Source organism: Oryctolagus cuniculus, chromosome 6 (genome assembly GCF_051225735.1).
Source record: "Oryctolagus cuniculus isolate XC-2025 breed Fujian yellow rabbit chromosome 6, ASM5122573v1, whole genome shotgun sequence".
NCBI lineage: Eukaryota > Metazoa > Chordata > Mammalia > Lagomorpha > Leporidae > Oryctolagus > Oryctolagus cuniculus.
The window spans coordinates 124363423-124377365 of record NC_142872.1 but is presented as its reverse complement, the minus strand read 5'-3'; the positions used below and the strand labels follow the sequence as shown (position 1 = coordinate 124377365).

At 45.7% G+C, this 13943-nt stretch overlaps 1 protein-coding gene across 4 annotated transcripts in view; it reads left to right on the top strand.

Moving 5' to 3' along the window:
• NIPAL2 (NIPA like domain containing 2) overlaps nt 1–13943 on the top strand; it is an 89743-nt gene that overhangs the window by 50107 nt on the left and 25693 nt on the right. For all 4 annotated transcript variants that reach the window (XR_016236525.1, XM_051843948.3, XM_089336368.1 and 1 more), the window contains one exon: nt 12580–12701. Coding sequence is in view for 3 of the 4 variants with exons in the window: in XM_051843948.3 (XP_051699908.3) it covers nt 12580–12701 (122 nt within the window). In the remaining variant the exon portion in view is untranslated. The remainder of the gene's footprint in view (nt 1–12579; nt 12702–13943) is intronic.

Genomic DNA, 13943 nt, shown 5'->3' with positions numbered 1-13943 from the left:
TAATATAGATTATGATAAAGGAGGATTAGCTAATTACCTTGCATATTAGTGATAAAAAGTTAAGATATAGTCTCTGCTTTCAAATAATTTACAGTCCATGATAAAATAGGCACATAAAAGGTTTTTTGATTAATTTATTTAAAAGGAAGAGTGGTAGGAGATAGGGGCAGAGGTGGGGATAAAGGAGATCTTCTGTCAATTGGTTCACTCCCCAAATGCCCACACAGCCAGGACTGGGCCAGGCCCAAAACCAGAAGCCAGGAACTCCATTCTGGTTTCCCACATGGGTTCAAGGGTCCAAATACTTGGACCATCCTCCACTGCTTTCCCAGGTGCATTACCAGGGAGCTGGATCTGCAGTGGAATAGCTGGGACTCAAACCAGTACTTCCATAAGGAATGCATGTGTCCCAAGCAATGGCTTAACTCTGCACCACAACACAAACTCCCACCAATTTTTTAAAGTAGAAAACAATATATGTCATGATGTCATGAATCTGAGCAGCAACACTCCTGACATGTTGGCCCAGATAGTTCTTCAGCGTAGGGACTGCCTTATGCTTTGTGGGGTGTTTAACATCCCTCCTGGCCTTTACCCCCTAGATGTCTCCAACATCCTCCACTCCAGATATGACAACCACAAATGTCTCTGGACACGGCCAAATGCCCTCTAGAGGGTAAAATCACCCCCCAGCGGAGGACCACTGATTAGAGTGAAGGGCTATTACTCGGATGGGGACGTTCGGGAAGCATTTTTTTTTAATAGCAGAGGTAACATTTTAATCAGTTCTGACAGCTGGATGGGATGGACACAGGCCATACCTCGGATGTGGAGAAGGCACACAGAGGAACTCAGGAGAAGTGCTAACACAGGTGCAAACAGACCAGTTTCTACCTAATACCATGCTACAGCTGCCGCCTGTAAGGGTTAGAAAAGAACTCAGTGCAAGTCATAACTATGGGAAAGGAAGAAGTAGAAATAGCCATGTGTACAGGTGATTTAGTTATGAACTCAGAAAACCCAAGGTCAACTGCACATTACTGGAATCAATCTCAGCTAAAGGATAGAAATTAAACTCACTCTCATGGCTTCAACTCTGGCTTCAACTTCTGCCATCAACTGTGTGGCCAGCCTGGTATTACTTAACTCCTCAATTGGCTGAAAAATATGTAAGACTGTTTTGAAGATCAAATTGGATAATTCATTTAAAACCACTTCGAGAAATCTAAAACTCTGTCACTATAATTGCCATAATTTTTATTATCATCTTCATTCCTGAGAGATTCCCAAGAGGTAATACTAAAAATGTAATATAAAGAAAAAGAAATATAGAAACACTCCCAAGAAAACATACGAAATAATACCTCTAATTAATTATTTAAGACTCTTAATTAATTTCTCCTATTTTTAATAAAAACTAACATTCAGTAAACATTTGCCAGAGATGATGTTGTGTTTTGTATAGATTATTTCATTTATATATAGAACAACCTATTGACAGGGGAAAATCTGGTACTTAGAGAGGTTAAATAACTTGCCCAGGGTCGTACAACTAGTGAATGATGGACTAGTGTTCTAACAGTGGCAGCTTCCTGGAGCTCTGTGTGGTGCTTTGTGTTGAGCCTTTATTCTCAGAGAGCTGTGTGATTTTGCAAATTTCAATGAGTAGGATCTTTAAGCCTCAATGTCTTCATCTTTAAGATGAAAATAATATGACCCACCTCCCAGAACTGAATGAGTTCATATATGTAAAACACTTAGAACAGGGCCTGTCTCATATTAAGTGCTCCATAATGTGAGCTGCTTTTATCATCTCTACCACTATAGCTACCCCCACCATCACCACTACACTCTACTTATTAATCAGGAGAAACCTGGATTAGGCTACTTTTTCAAACTTTAATAATCCAGGTAACATTTCTCACAATTCTGAGTGGGTTTTGTTGGTTGGTTTTGTCTTCTAACTTAATGGTTTTTTTTAATCTATTTATTTGAGAAACACAGATGCTCACAAATGACCAGGAAGTCAACCCAGGTCTCCCACCTGGGTGACAGGAATCCAATTATTTGCGCCATTGCCTACTGCTTCCCAGGGTCTGCTTTAGCAGGAAGCTGGGTCAGGATCCTGAGCTTGGAATTGAAGCCAGGCTCTTGGGTATGGGACATGGGCATCTTAACCAGAGTCTTCTTCACTAGTCTAAAATGCCCACCCCCTAAGCTAATGTGGCTTTTTTTTTTTTTTTTTGGAGTAGGCTTTATAACTAAGTCATAGTAACTAAGTCATATTTGTTTTGTAACCACAGTGAAAAGTGATCAGTTTTTAGTACCATGGGAATAAAAAAAGTATTTAGCCACTTATTTTATGCCCTTTCATCCAGCAAGGAATGCTGTGAGATTATCATTATCTAAGCCATCCTCACCCACTTCATACTTCAGGAAGTATGGGGAAAGAGCTCACCCCAGCTTCGCACAGGAACGTGTTAAGTCACATGTGTGTGCTTTAGGCCTATATGGCCATTGCCTTGAGAAAATTTAGCTCTTTCTGTTAAAAGCAAAAAATGCATTTTCGTTTTCTTCACAGGGACTAAAACCAAAGAGGGAAAAGAGTAGTTAGTGGTATTTTTTAAAGATTAACATATGAGCATGCTAAAAATTAAATTGTCAAAATGTGAAAAGGAAAATCATTTATTTTTCCCTGCTTCGAGCAAATGAAAGTTTGTTTTTCATGATGGAACAAATGAAGATTCGGGGCCATGTGGAAACAAGCTGAACTAATTTATTGCCAAATGTTGCTCTGTGGCCATGAAACTTTTCACCACTAGTCTCAAAAGAATGACCTCACAAAAGCTATGTCTGAAGAGAATCGCCAGCTATTATTAACTCAGTGACAGGCTTTGGAGTCTGAGTCTTAGGAGATTAATGATTTTTAATTATTTTAATGATTATTTTTCCTTTAAAAAAGCACCAGATTTCTCTCCCCTTCAATCAGCCAAAAACTATAGCATTTTCCTCCTCCTTCTCCCTTAGTCATCAAAAGTCCCGAACCTAATAGTCTGTGAGATCTTCGTAGATTTAAGCCCAGATAGTGTCATCAGAGAAATAAAAATTATGGTCAACTCTCCAGTGTTCTCCAGAAACCAGTAGCGTGATTGCCTCAAGTCACCTATAAAGGGTTTCCTAGGTGGTCTTCCTGCCTCCTGCCCCCTACCTGTCCCGCAGGGGGTCAGCTGGGTTGGGTCCAGCCTCTCGTATACTGATGGAGCCGAATTAACCCTCGTTTCTGGTCCTGAAGAGCAGTTGGCTCTCGGGGTTTCCGAGCTGCCTCAGGATCGGGTCCTGGACTGTTTGGGTTCGGTCTGTTATTGAGACTTCCCAATCTAGGGCTCCTTTCAGAGCTGGCTGCCAGATCCTTGGGAAAACAGGGAGACGACTGGAAGAGAATTACAGAGTAAGTTTATGCTGTGACTCCTCAGTTCCCACAAAAGCGGTCGCTGGACTCCCATTGCCCAGCAGTCACACTGCAGGGGCCAAAGGCATCAACGAGCAGATCTCATTTGCAGTCAGGTTGGCTGAATATCAGAAGGCTCTTAAGACCCCCCACCCCTACCCCGGGAGTCAGGTCAAGTCAGGTTCCAGAAGGCAGAAACAGGCAGTTCATAGGGGTTGGCGTGCAGCTGGGGAGTGGGTTCAGGAAGATTTCAGGTGTTACCTAAGGGGCAGAGTGGTTTGGGAAACAGGGTATCAACTGAGGAAGAGCTGTACAAGTGGATCCTAGAATTCAAGGCTGGCACAGGCGAGGCACCCAGCAGTCTAGTGAGCCTGGTTCTAGGCCACCTTCCCTCCCTCCACCACTGTCCTAGGCCATTCTGGGTCTACAGGAATCCACAGGAGACTCTGCAACAGAACCTAGTAGCTTCCTGCAACAAAGGCTGCTTGCTCACAGCCAAACCCAGTTCAAGGTCAAGGGCGAGTATTTACCAAAGGATAAAGTATTCCCATAGACACTACTTAGGGCAATATAAATGCACAGGTGTGTTTAGAAAACATGACCACCGTAGTTCCTGTAGGAAATCCACAGTAGACACTGATGCATGAGAGGATCTCAGGTGTCTTCCAGTCAAGAACTGCTGATGTTCTCACCTCTTCCCAAGTAGATGAGGGTCTGCAAAAAGTTCATGGAAAACACACCTTACCTTTTTTTTTTTTTTTTTTTTTTTTTTTTGACAGGCAGAGTGGACAGAGAGAGAGAGAGACAGAGAGAAAGGTCTTCCTTTGCCGTTGGTTCACCCTCCAGTGGCCGCCGCGGCCAGCGCGCTGCGGCCGAGGCACCGCGCTGATCCGATGGCAGGAGCCAGGTACTTCTCCTGGTCTCCCATGGAGTGCAGGGCCCAAGCACTTGGGCCATCCTCCACTGCACTCCCAGGCCACAGCAGAGAGCTGGCCTGGAAGAGGGGCAACTGGGACAGAATCTGGCGCCCCGACCGGGACTAGAACCCGGTGTGCCGGCGCCACAAGGTGGAGGATTAGCCTAGTGAACCGTGGCACCGGCCCACACCTTACCTTTTAATTCCATTTTTCACAACTTTTTGAAGTCCCCTGGGTTTGACTTGGGACTGTTTTTGGTGGAGCATGTGTCTTGTGAAACTGGTTCTAGGAACACCAGTTTGAGGATGCTCCTTTAAAAAAAAATCCTCAGACCCAGAACTTACCTGAGACCCATCAGGTGCCACGGCTCACTAGGCTAATCCTCCACCTTGCGGCACCGGCACACCGGGTTCTAGTCCCGGTTGGGGCGCCGGATTCTGTCCCCGTTGCCCCTCTTCCAGGCCAGCTCTCTGCTGTGGCCAGGGAGTGCAGTGGAGGATGGCCCAAGTGCTTGGGCCCTGCACCCCATGGGAGACCAGGATGAGTACCTGGCTCCTGCCATCGGATCAGCGCGGTGCGCCGGCCGTGGCGGCCATTGGAGGGTGAACCAACAGCAAAGGAAGACCTTTCTCACTGTCTGTCTCTCTCACTGTCTACTCTGCCTGTCAAAAAAAAAAAAAAAAAAAAAAAAAAAAAAAAAAAAAAAAAGACAGTTATTCCTTTTGTTACTCGAGTTTCTCATTTGTCAAATGTAGATTGTATGGTTCAAGAGTATACAGTCTATGTCATGCACTTTGTATATATAATAGTCTCCCAGTTGCTGTGGTTTTGGTCACCTGTGGCCAACTGCAGTCCAAAAATATTAAATGGAAAATTCCTGAAATAAACAATGCATAGGTTTTAAATAATCTATTTTATAGCATGCTGTTATAATTGTCCCTTCTTATTGTTGTTTGTTTCTTGTTTAAAAGATTCATTTTATTTATTTGAAAGGCAGAGTTACAGAGAGAGAAATCTTTCATTCTCTGGGTCAATCCCCAAATAGCCACAGTACCCAAAGCTGAGCCAGGCCAGTGTCAGGAGCCAGGAACTGCATGCGAGCCTGCCGCGTTGGTGGACTTGGGCTGTCCTCCACTGCTGTCCCAGGATAATTGGCAGGTGGCCAGATCAGAAGCGGAGCAAGCAGGACTTGAACTAGCACTCAAATGGATGCTGGCACTGCAGGTAGCAGTTTAACTTGCTGTGCCACAATACTGGCCCTGTTTTTAATTTCTTTTTTTGTAAAGATTTATTTATTTATTTATTTGAAAGAGTTACATAGAGAGAGGGAGAGGCAGAGAGAGACAGAGACAGAGAGACAGAGAGGTCTTCTATCTGCTGGTTCACTCCCCAGTTGGTCGCAATGGCCAGAGCTGGGCTGATCCAAAACCAGGAGCCAGGAGCTTCTTCTGGGTCTCCCATGTGGGTGCAGGGGCCCAAGGACTCGGGGCATCTTCTCCTGCTTTCCCAGGCCATAGCAGAGAGCTGGATCAGAAGTGGAGCAGCTGGAACATGAACCGGTGCCCATATGGGATGCCAGCACTGCAGGCAGTGGCTTTACCTGCTACACCACAGCATCAGCTCCTAATTTTTACTGTACCTGATTTATAAATTGAACTTTATCATAGGCCATATATACATATGAAAAAAGCACAGCATTTATAAGGTTTGGGACCATCTGTAGTTTCAAGCATCAGCTGAAGGGCTTCCGCAGCTCACTAGGCTAATCCTCCACCTTGTGGCACCGGCACACCGGGTTCTAGTCCCGGTCAGGGCGCTGGATTCTGTCCCGGTTGCCCCTCTTCCAGGCCAGCTCTCTGCTGTGGCCCGGGAGTGCAGTGGAGGATGGCCCAAGTGCTTGGGCCCTGCACCCACATGGGAGACCAGGAGAACCACTTGGCTCCTGGCTTCGGATCAGCGCGATGCGCCGGCCGTAGTGCGCTGGCCGCGGCGGCCATTGGAGGGTGAACCAACGGCAAAAAGGAAGACCTTTCTCTCTGTCTCTCTCTGTCTCTCTCTCACTGTTCACTCTGCCTGTCAAAAAAAAAAAAAAAAAAAAAAGAACAGATCCTTAAGGACCACAGGGGCTACCCTAATAATTTTGCATTTATAAGGTTCATTTATAAGGAGTAAATTAGTTACATATAAAGCATTTTGAGTCATTCTTATAAATATTAGCTATTATAGACATTAGCATCACATTTTAGTATGATGCTGATCATAATACAATTCTTATGTCAAGTCATACTTGTCTATGAAATCAAGCATTTGAAGAGCTTCACCTTAAAAAAAAAAAAAATTCCCACCCCAGGCATGTGCCCTGCTGGTGCACCTGCTCTACCTACTATAAAGAGCAGGGATCCGCTGGTTGACCTGTTTTGTATATATGACAAATTTATAGAAGAGATTCCATTTTTATTTGTGTATAATATCAAGCTGAATCTGAAATGCCCACCAACTCATTGTAGTCTTTTAAGTGATTTGTGCTGTATTTGATGAGAAAGTGCATTCACTAGTTGTCTGGGTGTGAGGGTAGAGGGTGGGGCCACACCCCTGAATCATAGGAGGCCTCGCCTCCGACGCAGACTCCCCCTTCATCTGCCCCATGGCTTCCCAGTGCATTGTGCCCAGTTCCTAAGGTTAGCTATGGGTAGCAAGTATCGTCTGGCTGCAGCTCCTTCTTTGTGTTCTGTTAATTTAGGTCACCTCTTCCTCTGTTCTCATTAAGACCAATGGGGGGGGAGGGGCTGGCACTGTGGCATAGCTGATAAAGCCACCACTTGCAGTGCTGGCATCCAATATAGGCACCGGTTTGAGTCCCGGCTGCTCCACTTCCAATCCAGCTCTCTGCTATGGCCTGGGAAAGCAGTAGAAGATGGCCCAAGTCCTTGGGCCTCTGCACCTGCGTGAGAGACCCGGAAGAAGCTCCTGGCTCCTGGCTTCAAATTGGTACAGTTTTGGCCATTGCAGAGTGAACCAGCTGGGGAGTGAACTAGCAAATGGAAGACCTCTCTCTCTCTCTCCCTCTCCTTCTCTCTCCCTCTCTCTCCCCCTCTCTCCCCTCTCTCCCTCTCTCTCTCTATTCCTCTCTCTCCCTCTCTCTCTCCTCTCTCCCTCTCTCTCTCTCTCCCTCTCCCTCTCCCCCATCCTCCTCTCTCTGTGTAACTCTGACTTCCAAATAAATATATAAATCTTTAAAAAAAAAAAAAAAAAAAAAGAGCATGGGGCCGATGCTGTGGCGCAGGTTAACACCCTGGCCTGAAGCTCCAGCATCGCATATGGGCGCTGGTTCGAGACCTGGCTGCTCCACTTCCGATCCAGCTCTCTGCTGTGGCCTGGGAAAGCAGTAGAAAATGGCCCAAGTCCTTGGGCCCCTGCACCCACATGGGAGACCCGGAAGAAGCTCCTTGTTTCTGGCTTTGGATCAGCGCAGCTCTGGCTGTTGCAGCCAGTTGGGGAGTGAACCATCAGATGGAAGACCTCTCTCTCTCTTCCTCTCCTCTCTCTGTGTAACTCTGATTTTCAAATAAATAAATATATCTTAAAAAAAAAAAAAACAGTGGGGAAAAGTCTTCACTGTGCATTCAGAAAACACCAGCCGACTCCTTCCTTTCTGTCCCCTCCTTTGTCCGACTGCATTGTCACCTCCTTACAGAGAGCCCCAGTGACAGTCCCTGGTCATCCCTGAGCTATGATGGTAGAGATACAATTTTGGATGAATTCTTAAGCTTAACTCTGATGGCCTTTGACTGATGGCAGGCAGTCCTCATCCTGAGATGGATCCAGCCTGGCCTCCGTCCAAGTGATCTTTCCAATTCATTCAGCTCCCCAGGCTGGCCTCTTGCAGAGCCAGATGCCTGGAGTCAAGGATGTATGATGACTTCATGGTACCTAGAGATGAGGAACCGAGTCACGGGGGGTAAATAACTTGCCTGAAGTCTTCCAGCTAGCGATAGCAATAAAATTAGACCTGTGCGGGGCCCGTTTCCATTGGATTAGATTTCTAAGATTCAAGTCTTGACCTCAAGTGTAGCCACTTCCTATCTTTTTTTTAAGATTTATTTATTTTTTTATTTGAAAGGCAGAGTTACAGAGAGAGAGGGGGAAGAGAGAGAGAGAGAGAGATCCTCCATCTGCTAGTATACTCCCCAAATGACTCTAGCAGCCAGAGCTGAGCTGGTCCAAAGCCAGGAGCCAGGAGCTTTCTCCAGGCCTCAAACATGGGTGCAGGGACCCAAGCACTTGGGCCGTTTTCCACTGCTTTCTCAGGAGCATTAGCAGGGAGTTGGATCAGAAGTGGAGCAGCCAGGGCTCGATACTGGTGCTGCAGGAGGCACTTTAACCTGCTGTGCCGTGGTGCCAGCCCCATCCTCCTGGATCTTACACATCCAGATTACTAGAGAGAAAGGTCTTCCTTTGCCATTGGTTCACCCTCCAGTGGCCGCCGCGCCGGCGCACCGCGCTGATCCAAAGGCAGGAGCCAGGTGCTTCTCCTGGTCTCCCATGGGGTGCAGGGCCCAAGCACTTGGGCCATCCTCCACTGCACTCCCTGGCCACAGCAGAGAGCTGGCCTGGAAGAGGGGCAACGGGGACAGAATCCGGCGCCCCGACCAGGACTAGAACCCGGTGTGCCAACGCCGCAAGGCGGAGGATTAGCCTGTTGAGCCGCGGCGCCGGCCCAGATTACTTCTTTGGGTAAACAAGAGCAGAAGGTAATCTAGCAAGCTTTCTAAGCCAGAAATCTGTCTCTTTCAGAAGGAGGAATATTTGTGATTTTGCTGGAATAAAAATAGCAGGAACTGACATTTCGTGCCACTTTTAGAAAAAGGTGGGGTAAAAATAAATTTTAAGGACATTTATTTGAGGAAGTGCAAATGGCTGTCTTCAACACTTTCAAACACTTTTGAAAAATATGCACATGACTCATGAAGAAGACAGTAAATCACTTTTAAAAATGTGAATGACATGAAACAAACAAGCAGACAAGTGGTAACAGTTATGCAGAGGTGATTCAGTAATTGTCAAAGGTAGATGAAATTAAAATTATTAAGAAGAAAGAATGTATGTGGCTGCCATAGAATTACTTACTAGGCTCACAATGACATAAGGCTCAAATAAAATAATATTCATGGAAAGATACTATGAAAGTGTACTTGCAAAATCACCCGCCTTTTTACTTGTTTTTAGCTTAGAAATGCACTGAGGTTATATGGTGACAACGATGGCCATGGAAGGCCAGTGTGGAAGCAGATGGCAAACAGGCAATAGCAAATGTTAAGCTACATAAATAAGCTGGCCTCCATCTAATACAGCACTGCACAGACTTAAAAAGAATGAGGCTACCCTGGGCACATGTCCTTCAAGATACTAAGTAGAATAAAAGCAGGACTCAGAAAATTATGTGTAGTATGGGTAAACAAAATCCAAGATGAGTGTTTGGCGTAGTACTTACGATATCACTTGGGATGCCCACATCCTGTAGCAGACTGCCTGGATTCCAGTTCCAGCTCTGCTCTGAATTCCAGCTTTCTGCTAATTTGCACCCTGTGGGAGGCAGTAGGTGGTGGCCCAAGTACTTTGGTCCCTGCCACCCACACAGAAGACCTGATTGAGGTCCCAGCTCCTGATTTCAGCCTGGCCCAGGCCCAGCTATTGCAGGCTTTTAGGGAAACGATCAGATGGTAGCTATCTCTGTCTGTCTTTCTGTCAGTCTGTCAGATGGTAGCTATCTCTGTCTGAGTGTCTGTCTGTCTGTCTGTCTACCTACCTATCTACCTATCTCTATGTTTTTTAAAAAATCCCATTCACATTCAGACACATATGGTACACCATCTCTGAGAAAAAAACAAAACAAAACAAAACAAAAAAAACCTTGGAACTAGTCTTGTGGTCACCTTTGAGGAGGGAAGCTAATGGGTCACCAAGGTGTGTGAGATGTGTCACTTCCCACTGAATTGTTACCACCTCCACATGTCACCCATTCACCCGTTTGAAATAAAATTAAAACCTGAGCAAGTTCATCAACACAAGACACTGTTAGATGAGATAAATGAACTATCTGGTGGAGAAGCTTGATACACACAGGAAATCTGGATTTCACAAAGGACACAACTGGAAGTCAGGAAGACTTTTTAAAGTGTATTCAGTGGAGTGACGCTACTTTATTATTCGAAGTTTAGAAAACTGGTGTTTTAATCCCTCCTTCTTAGGAATCTCTTTTTTTAAAGATGTATTTATTTATTTATTTGAAAGGCAGAGTTACGGGACAGTGAAGGGGAAGGTGGGGAAGAGAGAGAGATTTTCCATCTACTGGGTCACTCCCCAAATATCCCCAAAGGCCGGGACTGGGCCAGGCTGAAGCTGGGAACCGGCAACTCCATCCCAGTCTCCCATGTGGGTGCAGGGGCCCACGTACTTGGGCCATCGTCCACTGCTTTCCCAGGTACATTAATTAGGAGGGAGCTGGATCAGAAGTGGAGCAGCCAGGACTTGAACGGGTGCTCATACGGGATGCTGGCATTGCACATGGTGGCTTTTGCCTGCTGTGCCACAATTCTGGCCCCAGGAACCTAATTTTAAAAGTTATCTTGGGTCTGGTGCTGTGGCGTAGTGGGTAAAGCTGCCGCCTGCAGTGCCGGCATCCTACATGTATGCCGGTTCGAGTCCTGGCTGCTCTACTTCCAATCCAGCTCTCTGCTATGGCCTGGGAAGGCAATAGAAGATGGCCCAAGTCCTTGGCCCCCGCACCAGCGTGGGAGACCCAGAAGAAGCTTTTGGCTTCGGATCAGCACAGCTCCAACCATTGCAACCATCTGGAGAGTGAACCAGTGGATGGAAGACCTCTCTCTCTGCCTCTGCCTTTCTGTAACTCAACTTAATAAATGAATCTAAAAAAAAAAAAAAAAAGATAATCTCTTTTTTTTGCCAAAGAAAGGATAAGAGTGACCAATAATTTTCCTCTAAGTTCTTATATATGGTTTTTATTACTTTGCTTTTATTACAATGTTTAATAATGTATGTTGTTTTCATATTAAAAGTCCTCATTAAATATAGCTTTAAAAATTGTGTTTCTAATTACTGTCTGCACAAAATATTACAGAATAAAGTATTACATTGGAGGGAACTTACTGTGGCTTCTGTAGGACCCTGAATAGCTGTGGTCGAGCTTGTGTGAAAAGTCAGATGCTGTTTGCCCTCAGAAACCAGTTCAAAACCTCAATCATTTGGTTCAAAAGAGTAGGAAATAGGTGCCTTCAAGTTGTATGAGTGAACAGACAAACCGGCATTGCAGGTTGGGATCGACGCTGGCTGCAAATTGTACACTAACCAGCAGTGGCCTCCGCGGTGAACTGGTTGCATTAAGTTTTGAAGGGTGCTATCTGAAAAATGCCGCACATCTAACTATTTCTTGGGTTCCTAACTACATATAAATGAGCAGCTTTCAGTGGTGCTGGGAAGGGCGAGTCCCCCCTTCACCTCTCCTTCCATGGCCACCCCTCACACACCCATCCCTTCCCCCATCATTTTGTGCAAACCTACAGTGATGACAGGAACATACTCCTGCCATAGGTTTCTGATGTGACTTTAAAAAAAATAATATAAGATCTCCTTGGAATTCTAGATTCTAGAGCAGAGTAACTAAACTCCTACAGCAAAGTCAGTATTCATTTTGTTACTTCTGCTCTCAGAATGGCAATAGGTGGCAGTGGTTTAAGGTGCACAGTTCCAGAGTGTCCAGTCTCAAGTCACCTCACTGTGTGAAAACCCTCCAGAGAAGAGTGGGTGCAGAGCCCACGGCCTGGCAGTCTAGATCCAGAGCCATGGCGCACTTACCGGCCCGTGTGGAAGCAGTCAGCGTGGCTGTGTGCGCGCATCTCTGTAGGCACGAGCTTCTGAGCTGCCCATCCTGGGAGCAAGCTGCACGGAAAACGCCAGGCTTCGTCGGGAACAGCAGAGTGAAATCGGAAGTTAGGTCCTGCCCCTCGTCCTCCCTGGAAGGTGACTCTGCAGGTGAACATCTGATGCCACCCGGGGATAGCTGATGAGTGGTGTTTTGACAGAAGGCACTGTCGGTTCTTCTGCGAGCGGTGCTCAGGCTGTCGGTGATGTTTGCATCAACAAAAAGCTCTAAGGGTCCCTTTTCAATTTGATTTGTCTTTTCCATTTTGTTTCAAGGAATGGCATTGGCATTTGCGGGAACATACTTATTGGTGAACTTTGCTCCAAATGTAACTCAGGCCATTTCAGCGAGAGCAGTGCAGTATTTCTTGGTCGGCTGGCAATTCCTGATCTATGTGGTAAGAATTCTAAACGTTTTATTGTCCCTGAAGCTTTATCTTCCAGACCCCTGGAACATGCAGGCAGTAGAAAACTGATATCATCTTTTCTTTTCAGCACTGATGACTTATTAAAATGCAGATATATCTGACTAATACCAAAATATTTGAAACACTAAGTTAACAACAGAAATGCCAGAGTTTTTGAAGTACTGAGTTAGCACCTTCAAAGAAGTTTCCTTTGAAATCACCGCAGCAGGTTATCTGAGAGAAGCAGTAACACTGTGCGTAAAAGATGCATAAAAGAAAAAATGAAATCATCTGACTCAGAACTGTGAAGCCATTGATGAGATATTTTATCTGATACAGTGGCTCTACCTGGCAGGGATAAGGACAGAACATGATCAAAAATGGCTGAAGTGTAACTTGTCACAGAAGTCCATTTAGATGGGAGCGTAAGAATGTTCTAGGAAGGGCAGGTAGTGAGAAGAAATCTGAGAAAGTCTAGCTGAGCATTTAGCCCAGAACTAGGTCAGTAAAACAGTTGTGAATTCAGTCTGAAAAATCAAAGTGTACATTTTTAAGATTAACTGTGACCTCAAAACACTATCAAGGCCGGCACCGTGGCTCACTTGGCTAATCCTTCGCCTACGGCGCCAGCACACCGGGTTCTAGTCCTGGTTGGGGCTCCGGTTCTGTCCCGGTTGCCCCTCTTCCAGGCCAGCTCTCTGCTGTGGCCCGGGAGTGCAGTGGAGGATGGCCCAAGTGCTTGGGCCCTGCACCTGCATGGGAGACCAGGATAAGCACCTGGCTCCTGGCTTCGGATCGGCACAGCGCCAGCCGTAGCAGCCATTTGGGGAGTGAACCAACGGAAGGAAGACCTTTCTCTTTGTCTCTCTCTGTCTAACTCTGCCTGTCAAAAAGAAACTTTCTTAAAAAATAAAAAATCACTATCAAGTTTAGTCAAATAGACAAAGTAGTATAATCCTACTTTATTGCTCAGTATATAAAAGTGCGACAGGTGTGTTTACAGGGACATGTTTATTGGTGAGCTTTGCTCTAAGTGTCACTCAGGATATTGCAGCAGCGGTCTGAGGCTGTGTGACAGGCATTCTGACCTCTGGAGCACAGGTCTTCCCAAGTCTTTTCTCTTTATAGTCTCCTGTCTCTTACCCTACTAGGTAGTCAGGTTTCTCTATTGCTACTGTTGTTTTTTATTTTTAATTTCTCCTACCCTTTAATAAACTATCCTATTTCTGTTTC